The sequence below is a fragment of the Gopherus flavomarginatus genome, chromosome 6, assembly GCF_025201925.1.
Source record: "Gopherus flavomarginatus isolate rGopFla2 chromosome 6, rGopFla2.mat.asm, whole genome shotgun sequence".
NCBI lineage: Eukaryota > Metazoa > Chordata > Testudines > Testudinidae > Gopherus > Gopherus flavomarginatus.
In genome coordinates this window covers 286,668-309,677 of record NC_066622.1, presented here as the reverse complement: position 1 = coordinate 309,677, position 23,010 = coordinate 286,668, and the positions used below count along the sequence as shown (strand labels likewise).

The 23,010-nt window shown below is 48.6% G+C and overlaps 1 protein-coding gene across 13 annotated transcripts in view; it reads right to left on the bottom strand.

The window, feature by feature from the left end:
* PLXNB1 (plexin B1) overlaps positions 1-23,010 on the bottom strand; it is a 244,001-nt gene that overhangs the window by 7,917 nt on the left and 213,074 nt on the right. For all 13 annotated transcript variants that reach the window (XM_050959798.1, XM_050959796.1, XM_050959797.1 and 10 more), the window contains 2 exons: positions 15,962-16,122; positions 1,009-1,156 (listed from right to left, as the gene is read on the bottom strand). In XM_050959798.1, coding sequence (XP_050815755.1) covers positions 1,009-1,156; positions 15,962-16,122 — 309 coding nt within the window. The remainder of the gene's footprint in view (positions 1-1,008; positions 1,157-15,961; positions 16,123-23,010) is intronic.

Genomic DNA, 23,010 nt, shown 5'->3' with positions numbered 1-23,010 from the left:
CAGCAATAACCTTGTACAGACAAGCAAATTGCTCCATTGCTCCTAATTCTTTTATTACAGCCAGCCACATTTCCATGACATCTACAGGAAATTAGCTGGCTGAAAATCTTATTTAATCAAATTTGAAAGACAAGTCAAACAGCCCTTCCTCCCCCATGCTGTGAGTTAGCCTTGCTGTGTAACCCTGTAATGTAGGAACAAATGACTGGAAGGAGGATCCTAGATCGAGTCCAATCCCCTGCTATCACAGGCGGCCCTGTCATGGAATTCTGTTCATAATCTAAAACTAGTTGGGTTGTTTGCCCCCACTATTCTTATTGGGAGACTGCTCCAGAACCTTGCTTCTCTGATGCTTAGAAACCTCTCTCTAATTTCCCACCTACGTTTATTGATGGCCTGTTTATGCCCATTTATTCTGGTGCCAATGCTGTCCTTTAGCTTAACCAGCACTTCTCTCTCCCTGGTGCTTACCCCCATGAGCATTTATATAGAGCAACCAGATCCCCTCTCAGCCTTCATTTTGCTAGGCTGAACAAGCCCCAAGCTCTTTTAGCCTTCTCTCTAAAAGTAGGCCTTCCATTTCTCTGATCATTCTAGTAATGTTACTGATGTCATCTATCCCTCCTCTCCAGCCTCACTGTTGTCTCGGAACCTGTCTGGCACATCATATCCATAGAAGTATTTCAGCTACCTGAGCAGGGATGGGAAGGCACCTCACACACCCTGGGCACCATTCTAATATCACATTAACAATCGGGCCAAATGTCTCACTCTCGCATCAGTTTGTAGGGACAGCACCCAATATGCAAACAGAGAGTAGCGAAGGGATCCGATCCATCTACTTGAATGGAGTAACACATACTGTTCTCCCCCTCACTGAACCTGCACCTCCCTAGAGCATGCAGACTCTACAGCACTCCAAAACAAGATGCAGCTTGGAGGATACACAGCGTTCAAAATCTCACTGTGCTGCACACACTGGCTGCTTCACCCCACCTCCATGCTTACCCGCCCCAGCTTGTGGTCAGCAATAGTACAGGAATCCATGAAGGTCTGGGCAATGACCAGGAGCACGGCATCTACATTGTCCGATGTCTGCACATCAAACACAAACTGTGGATTTTTGATTATGTTGATCCAGAACCTGAGGGGCAGGCTGCAAAGAGGAGAGATAAGGAGAGGCAGGGATGAGTATCACGCCCTCAAAGAAGGTACTAACCCTGCTTATTGCAAAGCACTTCAACATCAGCATGGAGTTCCCAATTCAGCTAGAACAGAAAGGTTCCCAAGCCACTGACAACTGGCCACAGAGATTAAATCTAATGGAAGACCCAACAGCCAGTGCTGTGTATTCAGAAAAAGGCACAGATGAGCCTCTCAGAAAGCAGAATCCCCTTTGCTGTGAGAAGTTTCACTTTTATCACATGACATTCCCAGAAAACCCATCCTGTGAGGCCTCTCTCAAACCCAGAGTCTATGGACAGCCACATTCACGTCAAAAGCTGCAGGCTGAGATCTGGAGCTGTGAGGGTTAATAAGGCCATTCTGTAAATCAGGAAACCCCATCTTACTCTACTGCTGACTCACTAATCTCCTCTTTTACAAACACATCTCAAGGTAGATCTAGGGTTGTGGTTCTCCAACTTTCCTAGTGCAGACCACATCTTTACAGAGATTCTGTCTCTTGAGCACCTTCCCCATCTCACTCACCACCACTTAATGCCCTTGCTCACATTCAGGGCAGTACTCCTGAATTTATAGCTGTCTTTAGTGCATTAAGTACTTTGTCCTCTGAAGGAGAAATTACTTACCTGTTCAGTAACTTAAGTTCAACATATTTTGTCCCTATGAGTGTTCCACTGTAAGATTTGTACACCCTTGTGCACTCAATTGAAGATTTTAGTTAGCAGAGTCTGTGCCTGCCCACTACACATCCTTTTGCTCCAGGGCAAGGCTATATAGTTAGGTGCAAACTCACAGCTACTCCAGTTCCTTCTCAACCACAAAGCCCAAAGAGACTCCACAACAGAGGGGAAGGAGGGCTGGAGGTGAAGCACCCAGAGGGACAAAACATCTAGAGGAACTCAAGTTATTGTAGAGGTAAGTAACCTCTCCTTCGAGTATATGTCTCTATGGGTGCTCTACTGTAGGAAACGCCAAAAACAGTTTCTTAATATGAGGGTGAGTGCTGAGAAGGGGGATCCAGCATAGTCCTGAGGCATCACCAAAGGCCACGTGGATCTGGAGGCATGGGTGATATGTAATGCTTGGAGAACATGTTCTGACAAAGTGGGTTTTATTCACCTTGTTATGCTGCTTGTGAGTCTCACTGTCCTATGCTAATACTGTATGTACCTCAGTTTCCCTGTATAATGCACCAGTGCCTAGGTGGTGGGAATTGGGTGTGTGACCTTTGCTGAGGCCCTCAGGGCAAGTGAGGCTGCCCAGCTGCCTCCACGTAGGCAATGGCCCATGACCTGTGTAACCTGAGCCCCAGGAGGGGGGTGCAAACAGGTGACACTGCCCAGGAAGCAGGAAAAAGACCAGCGGAGGAGCAACAGGTGGGTCGGCAGCCAGGCAGGAGGATCCAGGAAGTCTGCGGTGAGGGACTACAAGAGACAGGAGTTCAGGACATCTGGCGTGGGGTTCTCCCAAGATGGACTCTGCTGAAAGTCACTAATATAGTAAGATGAGGCCCTGAAATATAAGCCTTGTATGAGGCACGAGGCCTGAACTAAAGTAACAGTCAAGACTTTGCTAACATAAAGCAAAGTTAAGCTGTGGGGCAGAGGCAGGCCCTGTTCACAGAAGTTGGCAAGAAGAAGGTTGATAATTGCATTTATACACATACCTAAAAAGTACCAAGTACTAGTAAGATGAACATGTGCCAGGATGGTACCAGAACATTCCGGTACAAACACATTCCACAGAGATAATAAGGAACAGACTGCCCCATTTTAAAGACAGGGTCAAAAGGATAACATGATGGATAGAGTTGTTTTGTTCGAACCAACATGTACCAGGTGAGAGGTGGCACCCTAACATGTAGAGGGGTTGTACCTCAAAACGTCAGGCGTGATGTGTAATTTGTTTGTACCTGTGTATAAGAATGCATCCCTGAGGAGTTGGCTGAGGGGGCTGTGGAGAGTCCTATCACTGACTGAGCCGGTCCATCGTCAGGGGGCACATATTCGTAGTACGTCCCCTAGAGTCTGCTGGAAACTATTACTGTGCTTCGTTTGACAATAAACCTGGCCAGGTGCCTTTATACTTTATTGGAATCTGTGGTCAGCAATCTGCAGAACCGGGACAGCACACAGAGGGAACACATGCACGCAGCTGACTGTTATCGTCATTGAACAGAACAGAGCACCACACCAGTGACGTCTGATGATAACTGACTTCTGAGCTAACAAGCGTTGTGTGATGCTGTTGACCAATAAGCCCTTCTGCTTTACAACCCTGGCTGAGAGGAACCAATGACTGTGGAGCTGGGGTGCAGGGCCCTCGGGTTTCCCCCACCAAAGGGAAGTGTGTGAAGGGAACAGGGATGCTGAATGCTCCGAGGTCAGACTGGGAAGGATGTAGCCAAGGAGGCTTTTTGTCCTGGACAGAGTGCCCTGAGGAGAGCCATGCTACCAAGTCCTGGCTGGCTTCACACGGAGCAGTTCCAGAGCATCAGACCTGTAATTCCATCACACATGTGGACAGAGGATCATGTGGTGGCCTCCCCATGGCACGCAGATGTTCCCGACAGGAATGTCATTGAGAAGGGCTATCAAGGTGGACTGATCAAATGACCAATCACTCCTGGAGTAGGATCCACCTCGGAAGCTTTATAGCAAGCTAGCATACATCCAGATACCCACAGAGTATCTAAATTGAGATCAGTTGGCCTCTCATCCTCTTAGCAAAGGTATCCTGAAAGGCTTAGTTCTGTCAAGGTGAAAGGTGAGTGCTTGCCTTACATCCAGAGTATGGAGACTAACGTTTTCCCTCAAAGAAAGAACCTTTGGCTAAAAAACACTGGAAGTCGAATGTCCTGGTTGATATGAAACTCTGAGGAGACCTTAGGCACGAAGAAAAGAAATATATCACCGTATGTGCAATATGCCCAGTCATTTGATGGCGTCAGCATCAGCCAGGTGGAGATCTGGTAGCCCACCACCAAAATAAGTCAGTAGGCATTCATCAAAGCTATACAACAGAGTCTGATGTTTACCACAGCTGCATTGTGGGTCATTTAAAAAAAACATTTAAAGAGATTGCAGCCAATCACTGGCTGCATAGTTGCCCTGTCTTGTTCAGTGATAACCACAGGTGCCTTGGCAGAAGAGAGGATGAAGGCATTGGATCACCTTACCATTGTAGAATTTAGTGATGGTGGGGGAGGCGAGATCAGTAATCCACTAGCTTGCCTACCATTCTGTCCGACATGATGGCTACCATAAACGATGTTTTGAACAAGTAGCAGAGGAATGAATATGTAACCATAGACTCAAAACGGAAGTTCCTTAAAGTGTTGTGAGAGAATTTGATGTGTGCTGGTCACAATCTTTCACTGACAGCATATACCACCAAAGAGCTGTGAGAAACAAACTAAGCCTAAAACAACAAAGAAGCTACAAAAACAGTGGGCACTACTCTGAACTGTCTCGAGACAAAGGTGGCTTAGAAGGAACTGGAGCAGTGGCGAGTTTGCGCCTCCCTATATATGCTCACAACAGAGCGTGAGGATGTCTAGTGTCCAGGTGTGGACCTATAGACACTGCTAACGAAAATCTCCAAATCGACAGTGCATGGGTGCACTCACACTACAGTAGAGCACCCATAGGGACATAAAATCAAAGAAGAACAAAGGTAATTTCACACACACTACTCTGCATTTCACCTCCCCCAATCCATCTTTTCTGTTTCTCTGCAATGGAAAAAAATGGTTACCCACCTTTTAGTAACTGTTGTTCTTCGAGATGTGTTGTTCATGTCCATTCAAAGTAGGTGTGCGCGTGCCGCATGCACGCCAGCCGGAAGATTTTCCCCTAGCAGCGTCCATAGGGTCGGCGCTGGCGTCCCCTGGAGTGGTGCCACTACGGCGCCCTATAAAGGGGCCTGCCGACCCTCCACTCCCTCAGTTCCTTCTTGCCGGCACTCCGACAGAGGGGCAGGAGGGTGGGTGTTGGAATGGACATGAACAACACATCTCAAAGAACAACAGTTACTAAAAGGTGGGTAACTGTTGTTTCTTCTTCGAGTGGTTGTTCATGTCCATTCAAAGTAAGTGACTCACAAGCCTAACCTTAGGTGGTGGGGTCAGAGATCACTGCTGACTGGAGTACTGCACGACCGAAGGCTGCATCATCCCTAGCCTGGTGCGTGATGGTGTAGTGGGACAAGAACGTGTGGATAGAGGAACACGTGGCTGCTCTACAAATCTCCTGAGTCGGGATCTGAGCCAGGAACGCCACAGAGGAGGCCTGCGCCCTAGTGGAGTGGGCCGTGACTGGAGGGACAGGGGTCTTAGCTATGTGGTAGCATTCCCGGATGCAGGTCGCAATCCACGAAGAGATACACTGAGAGGAGACCGAGAGCCCCTTCATCCTATCCGCCACTGCGATGAAGAGCTGAGTCGAGCATATGAATAGCTTAGTACGCTTGATGTAAAAAGCTAAGGCCCTGAGGACATCCAGGGAATGTAACCTCCGCTCCTCATTGGAAGAGTGTGGTTTCGGATAAAACACTGGGAGAAAAATATCTTGACCAATGTGGAACTGTGAGACGACCTTGTGTAGGAAAGCTAGGTGAGGTCTAAGTTGGACCTTGTCCTTATAGAAGACCGTGTACAGGGGCTCGGACGTTAATGCCCTGAGCTCCTACACCCTCCTGGCCGAGGTGATTGCCACCAGGAAGGCGGTCTTATACGACAAGTACAACAGGGAGCACGAAGCCAGAGGCTCAAAGGGAGGCCCCGAGAGGGTGGAGAGGACCAGATTCAGGTCCCAAGCTGGGGCCGGCTGACGCACATGTGGAAATAGCCTGTCCGTACCTTTTAAGAAATACCTGACCAGCGCATTTGCAAACACCGAGGTACCCCCCTCTCCCGGATAGAAAGCCGAGATGGCCGCCAAGTGAACACAAATCGAGGAGAGGGAGAGGCCCAGTTGTCTGAGGTGAGGCAAATAGTCTAGGACAATGGGGATTGGAACCCCCAGCGGTTTGTGACCTCGCTGACCTGACCATATGGAGAAGCACTTCCATTTGGCCAGGTAGGTGGCCCTAGTTGACGGTTTCCTACTACCGAGCAGCACTTGTCTGACCTGCTGGGAGCACTGCATCTCCACCGGGTTCAGCCATGGAGCATCCATGCTGTGACGTGAAGGGATTCTAGGTTTGGGTGGCGAAAGGAGCCCCGGTCCTGTGAGATCAGGTCCGGGAGCAGGGGCAGCGTCAGAGGCGCCTGAACGGACATGTGCAGGAGTGACGTGTACCAATGTTGGTGCGGCCACGCTGGAGCTATCAGGATTACCCGTGCGTGGTCAATGTGAATCTTCAAAATCATCCTGTGTATCAGGGGGATTGGACGAAAGCCGTAGAGCAAACTGACCCCCACAAGACTGTAGGAAGGTGTCCGACAGAGACCGTTGACTGCAGCCCAGGAGGGATCAGAACCGTCGGCACTTTCTGTTTTCCCTCGAGGCGAACAGATCTAACCGGGGAAAACCCCAGAGCTGGAAAATTGAGCGTACCATGTCCCATCGGAGGGACCACTCGTGACTCCAGAACGAGCGGCTGAGGGTGTCCGCCAAACCATTTTGCTCCCCCAGAAGGTAGAACGCTGTCAGGTGGGTAGCATTGTGGACGCAGAAATCCCACAGCGTGAGGGCTTCCCTGCACAGGAGAGAGGAGCGTGCACCCCCCTGTTTGTTGATATAAAAAACTGTCGACGTGTTGTCCGAGAGGACTGAAACACATCTGCCCGCGAGGTGGGACCGGAAGGTCAAACAAGCCAGGCGAACTGCTCTCAGCTCCCTGACATTGATATGCAACATGAGGTTCTCCAGCGACCACAAGCCCTGCGTCCTGAGGTATCCCAGGTGCACTCCCCAACCCCGATCTGAGGCATCCGTTACCAGGGAGGAGGAGGGTTGAGGGGCAGTGAAGGGGACACCCATGCACACTTTCTGCAGGTCGAGCCACCATGGCAGCGAGCTTAGCACCAAGCGGGGAATGGACACCACTGAGTCCAAGGGGTCCCTGGCTGGGAGATATACTGTCACTAACCAGGACTGTAGCGGGCGAAGCCAGAGTCTGGCGTGGTTCACCACATAGGTGCACGCTGCCATGTGACCCAACAGCCGGAGGCAAACTCACACTGTGGTGATTGGGGCACGGTGCAGTCCGAGGATAAGCTCGGAAATCGCACGGAACCTGGATTCCGGCAGGTATGCCCTGGCGTGGGTGGAGTCCAGAACTGCTCCTATGAACTCTATTTGTTGCGTCGGAGACAGAGTGGACTTGGCTTCATTCAAGAGGAGGCCGAGATTGAGAAAGGTCCGCCTGATGAACGACACCTGGGTCTCCACCTGCTCCCTGGAGCGGCCCTTTATGGGCCAGTTGTCCAGGTAGAGGAATACCTGGATGCCCCCCGCCTGCGCAGGAAGGCCCCTCGACCTTCGTGAAGACCTTTGGAGCAGCTGACAGGCCGAACGGGAGCACTGTGAACTGTAGATGGGCGTCGGCCACGACAAACCTGAGGTATCGACGGTGTCGGGGAATTATGGCAATGTGGAAATAAGCGTCCTCTAAGTCGAGGGTGGCACACCAATCTCCTGGATCCAGGGAGGGAATAACCGAGGACAGGGAGACCATGCGGAACTTGAGCTTTCGCACAAACCTGTTCAGCTGCCACAAGTCTAGGATGGGTCTCAGACCTCCTTTTTCCTTCAGTATTAGGAAATACCGGGAGTAGAAGCCTTTGCCCCTGAGCTCCCGGGGAACTTCCTCCATGAGGGACTTCACTTCTTGACTTAGAAGCTGCTCGTGAGATGGGTCCCTGAAGAGGGACGGGGAGGGGGGCTGGTGGGGCGGGAGGGAGGAGAACCGGATAGAATATCCCCTCCCCACCGTGCGGAGCACCCAGCTGTCCAATGTGATTCGGGACCAGGCACAGTAGAAGGGGGACAGACATGACCCAAAGGTAGGGGCAGAAGGAGCCATAGTCTCGAGAGGTAGGTCGCCCTCGACCGTACCATCAAATAGGGGTTGTAGGCCCTGATGGTGGTCTTGATTGACTGGACGCCTGGCCGGGGGGGTGGTGTTGGTGACGCTTCCTGCCATTTCTGCCCCGCCTGCACCCCAGCTCCTGGCGAGTCTGAGGCTGGTAGGGGCGTGGGGCCGTCTGCGACCTAAACTGCTTGCGCTGGGTAGCAGGGGTATGCAAGCCCAGCGAGCGAAGCATGGCCCACGAGTCTTTTAGGCTATGCAGACGCTTGTCCGTCTTTTCTAAAAACAACATCTGCCCCTTAAAGGGGAGGTCTTGAATGGTCTGCTGGACCTCATAGAGCAGGCCCAAGACCTGGAGCCAGGCTCCCCACTGCACGACGAGGCCCGTGGCCAGGGTGCGTGAGGCTGAGTCCGCTGCATCTAAGGAAGCCTGGAGAGAGGCTCGGGAGATCAGCTTCCCTCCTCCACTAGGGCCGAGAACTCTGACCTCAAGTCCTAGGGAAGGAGCTCCGTAAACTTCGACATGGCTGAACACATGTTATGACCATATCAGCTTACAATTGCCTGTTGGTTGGCAATGAGGAGTTGTAGGCCTGCCGGGGAGTACACCTTTCTGCCAAAGAGGTCGAGTCTTTTAGCGTCCCTGCTCTTTGGCGTTGACCCCTGAAACCTTGACGCTCCCGTTGGTTGGCTGCATCCACCACCAGGGAGTCCGGGGGGGTGGTGGATGTACAAGTGTTTGTGCCCTTTAGAGGGGACGAAATAGCGCCGCTCCGTCCTCCTGGCAGTAGGGGCCAGTGAGGCTGGCGTTTGCCATAAGGTGCGGGACATATCCGCTATAGACTTTATCAGCGGGAACGCCACCCTGGATGGTCCTGAGGGAGCCAGGATGTCTACTACAGGGTCCACGTCCACCTCGATTTCCTCAGCTTGGATTGCGAGGCTCTGAGCTGTTCGCCGGAGCAGTTGTTGGAGGATTCGAGTGTCCTCCAGGGCCGGTGCCGCAGCCATGCCTGAGACTGCTTCGTCTGGGGATGAAGACGAGGAAATTACATGGATCGGCCCTTCCTCCGATGCGTGCAGACCTTCGGGGTCCTGTGGCACACGGTACTGTGGTTGTGGGGCTGGTTCCAATTCTAAATGCGGCACCGCGACCGGTACCGGGATTGCCAGTGAGCGGTTTGGCGTATTGGGCAGTGCCTGCTGAGCCCGAATTGTAGCCGCTGCTGGTGACACTTCCCGGCTAGGGGGTGCTGAACTTGGATATGGCACACCCCTGCCCAGCGATGGTGCCAGTGGAGGAGGCAGCTGCGCCGGGGCCACCAACGCCAAGGAGACTGAGGCCAACCTTGAACGAGGACCAAACGCCTGGCCTACTCATAGACTCATAGGTCAGAAGGGACCAATATGATCATCTAGTCTGACCTCCTGCACAAGGCAGGCCACAGAACCCCACCCATCCAATTTTATAACAACCCCTAACCCAGGACTGAGTTATTGAAATCCTCAAAATTGGTTTGAAGACCTCAAGCTGCAGAGAATCCACCAGCAAGCGACCCGTGCCCCACGCTGCAGGGGAAGGCGAAAAACCTCCAGGGCCCCTGCCAATCCGCCCTGGAGGAAAATTCCTTCCCAACCCCAAATATGGCGATCAGCTAGACCCTGAGCATGTGGGCAAGACTCACCAGCCAGCACCCAAGAAGGAATTCTCTGCAGTAACTCAGTGCCCATCCCATCCAACATCTCCCCGCAGACCACTGAGCAGACCTATCTGGTGGTAATCCAAGATCAATTGCCCAAATTAACGATCCTATCATAACATCCCCTCCATATACTTATCAAGCTTTGTCTTAAAGCCAGAAAAGTCTTTTGCCCCTACTACTCCCCTCGGAAGGCTGTTCCAGAACTTCACTCCCCTAATGGTTAGAAACCTTCGTCTAATTTCAAGTCTAAACTTCCTAATATCCAGTTTATACCCATTCGTCCTCGTGCCTACATTAGTACTAAACTTAAATAATTCCTCTCCCTCCCTAATGTTAACCCCCCTGATATATTTATATAGAGCAAGCATATCCCCCCACAGCCTTCTTTTGGCCAGGCTAAACAAGCCAACCTCTTTGAGTCTCCTTTCATAAGGCAGTTTTTCCATTCCTCGGATCATCATTGTAGCCCGTCTCTGAACCTGTTCCAGTTTGAATTCATCCTTCTTGAACATGGGACACCAGAACTGCACACAGTATTCCAGATGGGGTCTCACCAACGCCTTATATAACGGTACTAACACCTCCTTATCCTTGCAGGAAATACCCCGCCTGATGCATCCCAAAATCGCATTTGCTTTTTTAACAGCCGTATCACATTGGCGACTCATAGTCATCCTGCTATCAACCAGTACCCCAAGGTCCTTCTCCTCCTCCGTCGCTTCCAACTGATGCGCCCCCAACGTATATCCAAAATTCTTATTATTAATTCCTAAGTGCATGACCTTGCACTTTTCACTATTGTATTTCATCCTATTTCTATTACTCCAGTTTACAAGGTGGTTCAGATCTTCCTGAATAGTATCCCTGTCCTTCTCCGTGTTAGCAATACCCCCCAGCTTTGTGTCATCCGCAAACTTTATTAGCACATTCCCGCTCTTTGTGCCAAGGTCAGTAATAAAAAGGTTAAATAAGATCGGTCCCAAAACCGATCCTTGAGGGACTCCACTAGTGACCTCCTTCCAGCCTGACAGTTCACCTTTCAATACGACCCGCTGGAGTCTCCCCTTTAACCAGTTCCTTATCCACCTTACAACTTTCATATTCATCCCCATCTTTTCCAATTTAACTAACAGTTTCCCATGCGGAACCGTGTCGAACGCCTTACTGAAATCTAGGTAAATTATATCTACCGCATTTCCTTTATCTAAGTAATCCGTCACCTTCTCAAAGAAGGAGATCAGATTGGTTTGACATGATCTACCTTTAGTAAATCCGTGTTGCAATTCGTCCCAATTACCATTGACCTCTATGTCCTTAACTACTTTCTCCCTTAAAATTTTTTCCAAGACCTTACATACTACAGACGTCAAGCTAACAGGCCTATAATTACCCGCATCACTTTTATTCCCTTTCTTAAAAATAGGAACTACATTAGCAATCCTCCAGTCATACGGCACAACCCCCGAGTTTATCGATTGCTTAAAAATTCTCGCTAACGGGCTCGCAATTTCTCGCGCCAGTTCCTTTAATATCCTCGGATGGAGATTGTCCGGGCCCTCCGACTTCGTCCCATTGAGCTGTTCAAGTACGGCCTCTACCTCAGTTGCGGTAATATCCACTTCCATATCCACATTCCCGTTTATCATCCCTCCATCATCGCTAGATTCCTCACTAGTCTTGTTAAAAACTGAGGCAAAGTACTTGTTTAGATGTTGGGCCATGCCTAGGTTATCCTTAACCTCCATTCCATCCTCAGTGTATAGTGGCCCCACTTCTTCTTTCTTTGTTTTCTTCTTATTTATGTGGCTGTAGAACCTTTTACTATTGGTTTTGATTCCCTTTGCAAGGTCCAGTTCAATGCAGCTTTTAGCCTTCCTCACTTTATCCCTACATGTTCTGACCTCACCAAGGTAGCTTTCCTTACTGATCCTGCCTTTCTTCCACTCCCTGTAAGCTTTCTGCTTTTGTCTAATCCCCTCTCTGAGTTGCTTGCTCATCCAGTTTGGCCTACAACTCCTGCCCATGGTTTTTTTCCCCTTTCTTGGGATGCAGGCTTCCGACAGTCTCCGCAGCTGCGACTTAAAGTAATTCCAGGCCTCCTCCGCATTTAAATCCACTAGTTCCTCCATCCAATCCACTTCCCTAACTAATTTCCTTAACTCTTTAAAATTAGCCCTCGAGAAGTCGAAAACCCTAATCCCAGATCTACATTTGTTTATCCTTCCATCTAGTTTGAACTGAATCAGCTCATGATCACTCGAACCAAGGTTGTCCCCTACCACCATTTCTTCTACGAGGTCCTCACTGCTCACCAACACCAAATCTAAAATGGCATCCCCTCTCGTAGGTGCTTCAACTACTTGTTGAAGAAATCCATCCGCTATCACATCCAGAAAAATCTGACCCCTATTATTCTTGCAAGCACTCGTCCTCCAGTCTATATCCGGGAAGTTGAAGTCCCCCATAATCACACATTTCCCCTTTGTGTTTACTTCATTAAAGACATTAAAGAGTTCTCTATCCATATCCCAATCAGATCCCGGCGGTCTATAGCACACCCCAAGCACTATCTCAGGGGAAGCTCTAGTTGCTATTTTACCCAGTGTGATTTTTGCCCAGACAGACTCTGTCTTATCCATTCCATCGCTTCTTATTTCGCTACAGTTAATTTCATCATTGATGTACAAGGCTACTCCACCACCTTTGCCTTTCTTCCTGTCTTTTCTAAACAGCACATAGCCTTCAATACCCGTGCTCCAGTCATGAGTACTATTCCACCAGGTTTCGGTTATCCCTATAATATCCGGTTTCACTTCCTGCACCAGTAACTCCAGTTCCTCCATCTTGTTACCTAGGCTCCTCGCATTAGTGTACAGACCTTTTAATTTTCGGCGTTTGGCGTCAGTGACATTCTTTCCCCCGTCGTGCAGAGACCTTCTACCACCAGCACCACCCGTTACTCTGGTTTCTACTCCACTATTCCTCCTTGGATCAAATCTTGGGACCGCAAGGGTATCCCCTCTCACTTTGTTTACTTCCCTCTCCAGGTCATATTCCGGCGTGGAGATCTCCCGAACATCTCCCAACCATCTCCCCCAACTTCCTAGTTTAAAGCTCTCTTGATGAGGTCGGCGAGCCTCCATCCTAGAATTCTATTTCCCTCCTTGCTTAGATGAAGTCCATCCTGAGCAAACAGTCGTCTATCCGTAAACGCTTCCCAGTGATCATACATTCCAAAGCCCTCCTTATAACACCACTCCCTGAGCCATCTGTTGATCGCCATAATCTTGTCACTCCTTCGTCGCCCCGCTCTAGGAACCGGCAGAATCCCACTGAAGATCACCTGAGCCTCGATTTCTTTGAGCGTCTTCCCCAGTCTGGCATAGTCCTCCTTGATACAGTCCAGCGAGTAACTAGCCGTATCATTCGTTCCCACATGAAGGATAATCAACGGATTCTTTCCCGCTCCCGCTAAGATCGTATTCAGCCTCAGGTCCACATCCTGTATCTTAGCCCCTGGCAGACGGCACACCCTTCTGTTCTCCCGATCAGGTCTAGTTACAGGCCTGTCTACTCTTCTCAGTAAAGAGTCTCCAATAACGTAGACTTGCCTTTTCCTGGCGACAGTGCGATTCTGCGGTCTATCCCCCACAGCAGCTGGCCGCAATTCTTCTCGATTTGACTCCTCCCCTCCTTCTGCAGGACTAGCTGCTCGCCTCTTCTTCCTCGCCCTTTCTCCTTCAGCAGCCTGCTGTGCTCCATCTTCATTTCCCAACTCAGCAAACCTGTTCCTGAGTTCTATTTCTCCATCGCTGGCCTGTCTTTTCCTCTGCCTGGTTCTCCTAGTCATATGCTTCCACCGTCCACTTTCCTCACCCAGCAGCCCCTCCTCAGAGTCCTTTGGTCCTGCTTCTATCCGCTCGTCTGAGCTTGTCCCCTGTGCCCCATCATGTCTGTGTTCCATCATCTGCTCAAATCCCCTTCTAAACTCAGCCAGAGTTTCCACTTGCATCTCCAGTCCCCTTACCTTTTCCTCCAGCAGCTCTATCAGGCGGCACTTCATGCAGATGAAACTCCTTTCAGGTGCCCCCTCTAGGACCATGTACATGCCACAGCTACCGCATCCGGTCATCCTCAGTGTGTCTGCACCTGCTACCTCCGCCTCCATTGTATCGTTCCAACTCTGTGCCTGGCAATCCACGCCTCACACCGCACCGCAGGCCACCAACAAGCGCTGGGCTGCTGGCAGACCCCTGCCTCTTCCCTAGTCTGCCTTCCTGGTTTCTCTGCCTTGGTCTCCCCTGCAACCTCCCCCTGGACACTCCCACTGAAACTCCCCTGTTAGCCGCTCTGTTCGCCGCCTCCTGTGCCGCTGCAGCTGACTGTGCCGCTGCCTGAGTGCCTGGCTCCTTATATGGGACCCCTTATCAGGTAGGCCCCGCCCCCAACTCAGGGCTCAGCCTCGCTCCCAGCACACAGCCCCTAGCAGCCTGCACACACACTCACTCACACACAAACTCCACAAACTACAAAAACTACAAAAACCTGCTCCTCCAACAGCACTCCCACTGAAACTCCCGTTAGCCGCTCTGTTCGCCGCCTCCTGTGCCGCTGCAGCTGACTGTCTGGTGGTAGGCCCAGGGGGTCCAAAACGGCCATTGTGAGGGCGAATGCCATTGCTGCTGCCACTGTGGGTAACGCTGGTGGCTCGCCCCTGAAAGCGATCTCCTGCTCCGCAACCAGCTGGAGCGATAGGAGTCTACCTCTGAGTCTGAGGTCTCTGCGTATGAAGACCTGGGGGGAGCTGCACCCGGTGCCATTGGAGAGTGGTGTTGCGTCAGCGGGGAGCCTCTTATCTGGTCCGGTGCCTCCTTAGCGGCGCAATGCGGAGAGGGAGGCGACAGCATGGCCGGCTTGCCCCTCGATTGCACTGGGGGACAGGCCATGATAGGCAACTCCCTATAGTGCGGGGAGGCTGGCGCCGAGAGTCCCATCAAGTCTGAGGCCGCCTCGAACGCCTTCGGTGTCGAAGGGAGGCACAAGTCTCCACTGAGGTCCGGGGATCTAGGCTGGTCCGGACTCAACCGCCCTCTCTGCGGGGCGGGAGTCCACGGAGCAGCCGAGGGCTGTAGCCCAGCCTGTACGCTTGCACCCGCGGATGGCGTTGGCCTCGTGTCCTGGTGGGGTGACCGTTCCCTCACCGGCTTTCTTTTCTTAGCAGGCACCGGCGACGGTGAGCGGTGCCGCACTGAGGCCGACTTCCTATGACCCGACTCTGTCCAGTGCCGGGTTTCAGACGACTTGAGCTGGGCCTTAAGTCCTGAAGCCGGTACCTGGGCGCTCCACACTGAGGAAGATGTGCTGGGCACTGCCTCGGCTGGTTCCGGGTCTGAGGGTGGCCGCAGGGCAGCCTCCATCAGGAGGACTCTAAGTCTTTGAGCTCTGTCTTTGAGAGTTCTCGGGCAGAAGCCTCTGCAGATAGAGCACTGGTCCTTTTGGCGGCTCTCTCCGAGCACCTCAAACAAGAAGAGTGCGGGTCACTCTTGGGCATGGATCTGCTGCAGTCTTTGCAGAGTTTAAACTCGGGGGACCTGGGCATGCCCCAGCGAGCGACGGAAACTTGGGGGAGAACCCCCCAACTACCAAGAACTATATACAATGACCTAAGTAAACTAACTATATACACGGACTATACACGAGGATAGGACACTGCTAACTTGCTATGCGCAAGAGAAGTTCCAGCTAGCTGTCACCAGCAGTAAGAAGGAACTGAGGGGGTGGAGGGTTGGCGGGCCCTTTTATAGGATGCCATAGTAGCACCACTCCAGGGGGCGCCAGGGCTGACCCTATGGACGCTGCTAGGGGAAAATCTTCCGGCTGGCGTGCACGCGGTGCGCGCACACCTACTTTGAATGGACATGAACAACCACTCGAATAGGAGCTGCCAGCACCATGTGACCACCAGCAAGTACTCCAGGGACCACAGTTTGAGATTCTCTGCTCTAGGGACGTGTCAGGCTGCAACTTTGGCTCCATACCTATTTGTCTTCCAGATATGAATGGTCTCAGGGTCCAGGATTCCATGATGAATTGCTTGGTCATCTAACAGGTCAAAGAAATACTTGACAGCCAGAGGGACAGGGCGGCTGGTGCTGAGGATCACCTGGAACAAGTCATCCACAAACTTTTGCAGGGTCCCCTGTGGACAAGCCAAACAAAGACAATGCAAAATGAATAGGAAGAACGTAAACAAATTTCAGCAGTGGGTAGGGGAAAGGTTTTCATAGATTCCCTGGCCAGAAGTGATCACTGTGATCACTTAGTCTGACCTCCTGTATAACATAGGCCAGAGAACTTCCTCAACGTAATTCCTAGAGCAGATTTTATGGAAAAACATCCAATCTTAATTTAAAAATTTCCAGTGATGGAGAATCCACTACAAATCTTGGTAAACTGTTCCAATGGTTAATCACCCTCACAATTAAAAATTTACACTTTTCAGTCTAGTTTCACCTTCCGGCCATTGGATCGTGTTAGACCTTTCTCTGATAGACTGAAGAGCCTCATATCACATATTTATTCCCCACGTAAGTACTTATAGACTGTAATCAAGACACCTTCTCTTTGTTAAGCCAAACAGACTCAAGGAGCTCAATCTATCACTATAAGGCAAATTTTCTATTTCATCATTTTTGTGGCTCTTCACTGAATCCTCTCCAATTTATCCACAGAGTTCTTGAATTCTGGGCACTAGAACTGGACACAGTATTTCAGCAGCAGTCACACCAGTGACAAATATGGATGTAAAATAACTTCTCTTCTCCTACTCAAAATTCCCGTTTATGCATCCCAGGATCACATTAACCCTTTTGACCACAGCGTTGCACTGGGAGCTCAGGTTCAGCTGATTCTCCACCATGACATCCAAATCTTTTTCAGAGTCACTGTGTCCCAGGATAGTCCCCCTATCTTCATTCCTTCATGTATATATTTACATTCAGCCACACGAAAATGCATGTTGTTAGCTTAAGCACAGCTTACCAACCAATCCAGATCACTCTTAATCAGTGATCTGTCCTCATTATTTACCACTCTCCAATTTTTTGGGGAATCTGAAAACCTCATCAGTAATGATTTTCTGTTTTCTTCTAGATCACCAATAAAAATTTGAAATAGCGTAGGGCCAAGAACTGATTCCTGCAGGACCCACTGGAAATACACCTACTCAATGACGATTCCCTATTTACAATTACATTTTGTGGCCAAAGAGCTAGCCAGCTGTTAATCCACTTAATGTGTGCCATGTTAATTTCATACCTTTTTATTTCCCCCCAACCAATCAAAATGTCATGTGGTACCAAGTCTAATACTGGTACCAAGTCTAATATCAACCAAACTTGTAATCTTAAAAATCAGATTAGTTTTAAAGGATCTATTTTCCATACACCCATCTAGATTGGCATTAATTATACTACTCTCCTTCAATTCTTTCTTAATCTAGTCCTGTATCAGCAACTCCATTTTCTTCCCTGGGAGCAACGTCAGACAGGCAGACCTATAATTACCTGGGTCATCCCTTTTGCTCTTTTTAAATACTGACATTCCTCCAGTCTTCTGGAACTTTCCCAGTGTTCCAAGTCTTACTGGAAAAAAATCAACACTACCATCCATTGAGCTCCTTAGCCACCTCTTTTAAAACCCTTGGATGCAAGTTATCTGGACCTGCTCATTTAAATGTGTAATTTTAATAGCTATTCTTTAACATCCTCCTGAAATACTTGTGGAATAGAAAGTGTAATCATATGATATGACATCATCTATTTCCCCCCCCCAATATAGAACAGAAATATGTATTGAACACTGCTGCCTTTTCTGGATTACCATTCATAATTCTGCCATTTCTATCTAGTAATACCATTGTTAGGATTATTTTTGTTCCTAATTTACTTAAACTTCTTACTGTCCTTAACTCTGCTGGTCATAGATTTTTCCTTATGTCCCTTTGCTGCTCTTGTCAGTTTTCTACAAGTCCCAGGTTTTGATTTATATTCATTACTATCAATTTTCTCTTTCTTTCATTTGTTATATATTATTGTTTAATTGTTTATAGCTGCCTTCACTTCCCCTCTAAACCTAGTCAATTCTTTAACTAGTACAGGCTTCTTCAATGACTGTGGGATTGTGGCATTTGGGCATCTAGTAAAGTGTTCTTAAGCAATTCTCAATTATCATTCCCATTTTTCTGATTAATTTCTTCCATCTCAATTGATTTGGCTCAATTTTTTTCAGCTCATTGCAGGTCACTTCCCTTCATTCAGAAGTAGCCCTCCCATCAAATCAGAACCAGATTATATGCAAGGGGAATATTGAACTTGATCCTCAAATGGCTGGGAAACCAGAGGAGGTGTCTGAGGGTGGGTAAAGTGAGCAGAACCATGATAGGAAGGAGTCAGAGATGGTCCATAACAAAAGTAACCAGCACGATGGTGCAGTCCACATGCTGAAGACTGCTCATAGGTCAAGCTGAATAAGAGGGAAAAGGGTCCTTCTTCAGACACAACGAGGAGAGCAATTTCCATACTATGGTCTGAGTGAAATCCAGACTGAACTCAGTAAAGATGACTGTTATTGGGGAAAGGATAAGGGAGGGGAAAAAAAAATCAGGATTCTTTGCTGAGCATGTCTTTATTTCTGTAAGCTATGAACAAGGAAACACAACCTTCCAAAACTGGGTGCATGTGAAGAAGGGTGGACTTGTGTTTAAGGCACTGGACAGACTCAAGAGATGATTTTCTCAGCCATGTCACAGAATCCCTGCGCAAGACAGTAGTATCACTGTGTCTCATGTAGCCAATGATTTTAGTTTATTGTTCATTTATTGTGCTATGTTACGATTAACTAAAATATCATATGTAATCATTGTATCCCAAACAGATTTAAATTGTAGGATTATAGAAATATAAGATTGGTCAGTAGTCAGAAGGCATAATTATGTGTTAGGTATCTAAGTAAGTAGGGCTGAAATGCAAGGCCTACAGGGTGAGGCCTGTGAGATTTTAGCTTAGCCATACTAGGCCATAGGTTTAAGAAATGCTTGACATAAATAAGGGAACAGAGAATGACCCTATGCCACAAGATTACAGGAAAAGATGTACCAATGAGTGATAGCGCAAAAAATTAACAGCAAGAGTAATTTTTTTGCTTACAAGGTACCTGGTAGTCACATTTTTCTAACACATGCCCTAACTGCAGGTACACTATTTGCATAAATGCTAATTAGGTATAGTCAAAATCACATTATAAAAAAGAGGGTATCCAGATTAGGAAAATTAAGATCCCTAGAAGAAACTCCAGCAGGAACCATACCTCTACTGCTAATCAATTAGCAAGGCAGCCATCAGAATTTAAGAATATTGTAAAGAATGCGAGTATGACTATATTTGTAACTTGTGCATAGGTCTGTATAGAATTTCTATATGTTTGGTTAATCATAACTTTAACTGTCCCTTTAATAAAACTTGTAAAACAGACTAGACCTTATACTTGTGAGTACATGTGTGGTCACTATCCTGGGTCTTTTATGTGTTCCTTGAAACTATATCTGAAGCAAGTAGCAAAGATGACTTTCACTCTGTTGAGCTTTAAACTGTAGCCACCAGAGCTGAACCCACGGTAGTGTAATAGTGCATTACAAAATTCACTTAAAATAAAATAAAAGGCTACACTCAGTTCCCATCTACAAAGAACGGTCACTTACCTTCAATGAGAAGCTGTTGTCTGCATGGATCCCAATGTAGGTATGCATGTGCCCCACGAATGGGATATCAGAATATTTGAACAGGAGTGGCTGTTCAACTATGCCTGCCCCATGTGTGTCCTTGTGCCCCGGTCCCCCACCCGAGGGCATAAAGGGTAGAGCAGCTACAACCGTCACTCAGTTCTGTCACTAATTCAGAATGGCAGGGAAAGAGGCTCGCAAAAAGCAGGGCTGGAATGTGGGCCGTGGGATCTGGGAGGATGACATGTCAAAGCAGTAAGGTCAGTAACTGTTTTCAGTTCAAGTACACGTCCATGTGGATCTCTTCCTAAGTGGCTGATGAGCAGTGGCCCATCTGGAAGGTGACACTGAGGTGACTGAACCTTGACTGTGACACTACCTAACAAATCTGGCATCTCATCTTGCCCCAGGCCAAGGGCATAGTGGTTAACAGCAGCATGGGGCTGACTCCACGTAGCTGCCTTGTTGGGTTCAGATAGCTGAAGACAGCAGAGGAGGCAGCCTGTGCTCCACTGGAATGTGTGCTGATGTTTGGAGGGAGAAGGGTAACAGCCATGTGACAGCAGATTGAAACACACTGGGTAATTCACGGAGGTATTTTCTGGGAGATGGCCTGCCCCTGAGAGGCACCAGAGACAGCAACAAGACAAGGAGTCTGTCTGAAGGGCTTTGTCCTTTTCCGATAATAGAACAAGGCTCGTGAAACATCCCAGGTGCGAAGTTAGTTTGTCCCTGGAGAGGAATGGGGTTTGGGAAAGAAAGCAGGAGATTAACAGATTCATTTCAAAGGAGGTCCAACAACTTAAGGAAAAAACTGGGAATGATGTGTCACCACTGCCTTTCTCTCTGGAATGTTGAGTAAGGAGGGTCAGCCATGAGCAATGCAAATTCACTGACCCATCTGGCTGATGTGATGGTGAGCAACAAGGCGGTCCTGCGAGTAAGGCGCTATAAAGAGCCTACAGAGAGAGGCTCAAAGGGGCTTCATGGAGCTTGTAAAGACAATATTAAGATCCCAGGTCAGAGGGAGTTCTCTGACTGGTGGATAAGCAAGTAGAAATCTAGATACTGCGAGATACAGAAAAAAAATGAACATGATTACTTGGGTGAGGGGCATGCTGAGATTGCTGCAAGATGGACTTCGATGGAGCTGAACAAGCATCCAGAGTTTCAAAAATGCAGAATATAAATCGAGGATTTTAGGTACCGAGGCTTTCAATGGTTCACGGTTGTGTTGGGCTGCCCAAAATTAAAAATCTGTTCCATTTAGAGGAGTAAGTCTTCCTCATGGAGAACTTTCTTCTTTGCAGTAGGGTATCTTCTAGTGCAATCTCTGTCAGTAGCACTCAGACAGCCTGGATACTGGCTGGTTGATACAATGATCTGTTATCTGGTTGAAGTATCTGAGCTTGGTTCTGTGATATTAGGGTGACAATGGAGCTCTACAGAGCTCCACTCATGGTTGGCAAGTATCAGAGGGGTAGCCGTGTTAGTCTGGATCTGTAAAAGCAGAAAAGAATCCTGTGGCACCTTATAGACTAACAGACGTTTTGGAGCATGAGCTTTCGTGGGTGAATACCCACTTCCTCAGATGCATATCGTCTGAGGAAGTGGGTATTCCAAACAAAACGTCTGTTAGTCTATAAGGTGCCACAGGATTCTTTTCTGCTCATGGTTGGCAACGGATTTTCTGCAAATCATTGCTGGCTCCTGGAAGATGAAGAGCTATTGGGGTTATCCTGTGTTGCTGACATTTCTTTTCATCCCACAGCATCCTTACAGGCATGGGGAGCAGTATAGTGTCACTATTCATTCTCGTCCATGGCTTATTCCTCCATTAAGCCCAGCATCGTCACATCCCTACGTATGGTGTCCCTCCATCTAATTGATGGTTGGCCTCTAGTTTGGACTGACCTTGTTTGGGTTTGCATTATCATCTTTGGCATCCTGTCATGTTTGTCTTCTGCAGTTTCTCTACCATCATCTCTTTTTGATTGCAGCCAGTCCCATACCCTGATTTCACATCCTACTTGCCTTCTAATTTCTTCATGTGTCTTTAAATCATACCACTTTAAACCTGCCCATCTTTTGAAGAACTCTCCTCTCCACTACATCCAACCTTCCGATGTCTGTTTAATTTAATACAGCTGCTTCCAGACCATAAGGTAATACTGTTAGTACATTGGTGTGATAAATTTTCACTGGGGTACCAAAGGCAGTGATTTCAGTCATCCATAACTCTGTCAGTTTCTGTCCAGTACCTGTGGCTAAAGCCTCATCCTTGATGGAATCCATCAGCACTGATCAAGCTTCCTAGGTACACATCACTTGTTCTACAACTTCACCACTGCTGCATTTCAACACAATCTGTTGTCCCCTTCTCCAAGGTGCAGCCACTTTATCTCCTTGACATTTACTGTAAACCCAACTATTGTTGACACCCTGTCCATAAACCAGTGGTGGGCAACCTGCGGCCTGCACGCAGCCTGTCAGGGTTAAACTGCAGCCACTGGGAGTTGCAGGCAGCTGAGCAAATGTAAAACTGTCTGGCGGCCCGGCAGCGGATTACCTTGACAGGCTGGGTGCGGCCCGTGGGCTGCAGGTTGCCCACCACTGTCATAAACTGATTGCTTCCTGACACACAGGAGTGATGAATGGGCAAGTCCTGGCTTGTTTGCATAGTACACTGTAGATGTGTTGTCTGAAAACCTGCATGGTGGAATTGTGTAAAACAGGATGGAATGCTACAGAAGCTAACAAGATCACTTGCAATTTTAGAACATTTAGATGCAGGTTTATGCCTTTTTGGGACCAAGTTCTGTGTATCTGAAGTTGGTCCAGATGCATCTGTGATCAGCATGAAGGTGTGGAGAAAGGTACCCTTTTTTGAAAGTTCTTGGGGGCCTGACCACCAATTCAGTGACAATTGGAAGTAAGCTGGAAGCATAATGTGCTTGTTCTTTTGATGTCTCATGGAGTGATACACTATTCTCAGCCAGCCGAGCAATGGATGTGGGTGGATTCACCAGGAGACCCAGCTCTCTGAATGGCAAAGGACATAGTTTAGGGCTGTGGTGACTTCCTATGAGACCTGCCTTTGATCAGCCAGTCATCCAGGTATGGATAGATATGAACACATTGTCTTCTCAGATGTGCCACCACCACAGCTAGGCATTTTGTGAAGACACTTTGAGGTGGAGAGACTGAATGGCAGCACCTTGTATTGGTAGTTATTGGGCCTCACGCAGATACTTCCTGTGGGCTGGATGGATCACAATAGAGAAATATGAGTCTTGGTCAGAAGTCATG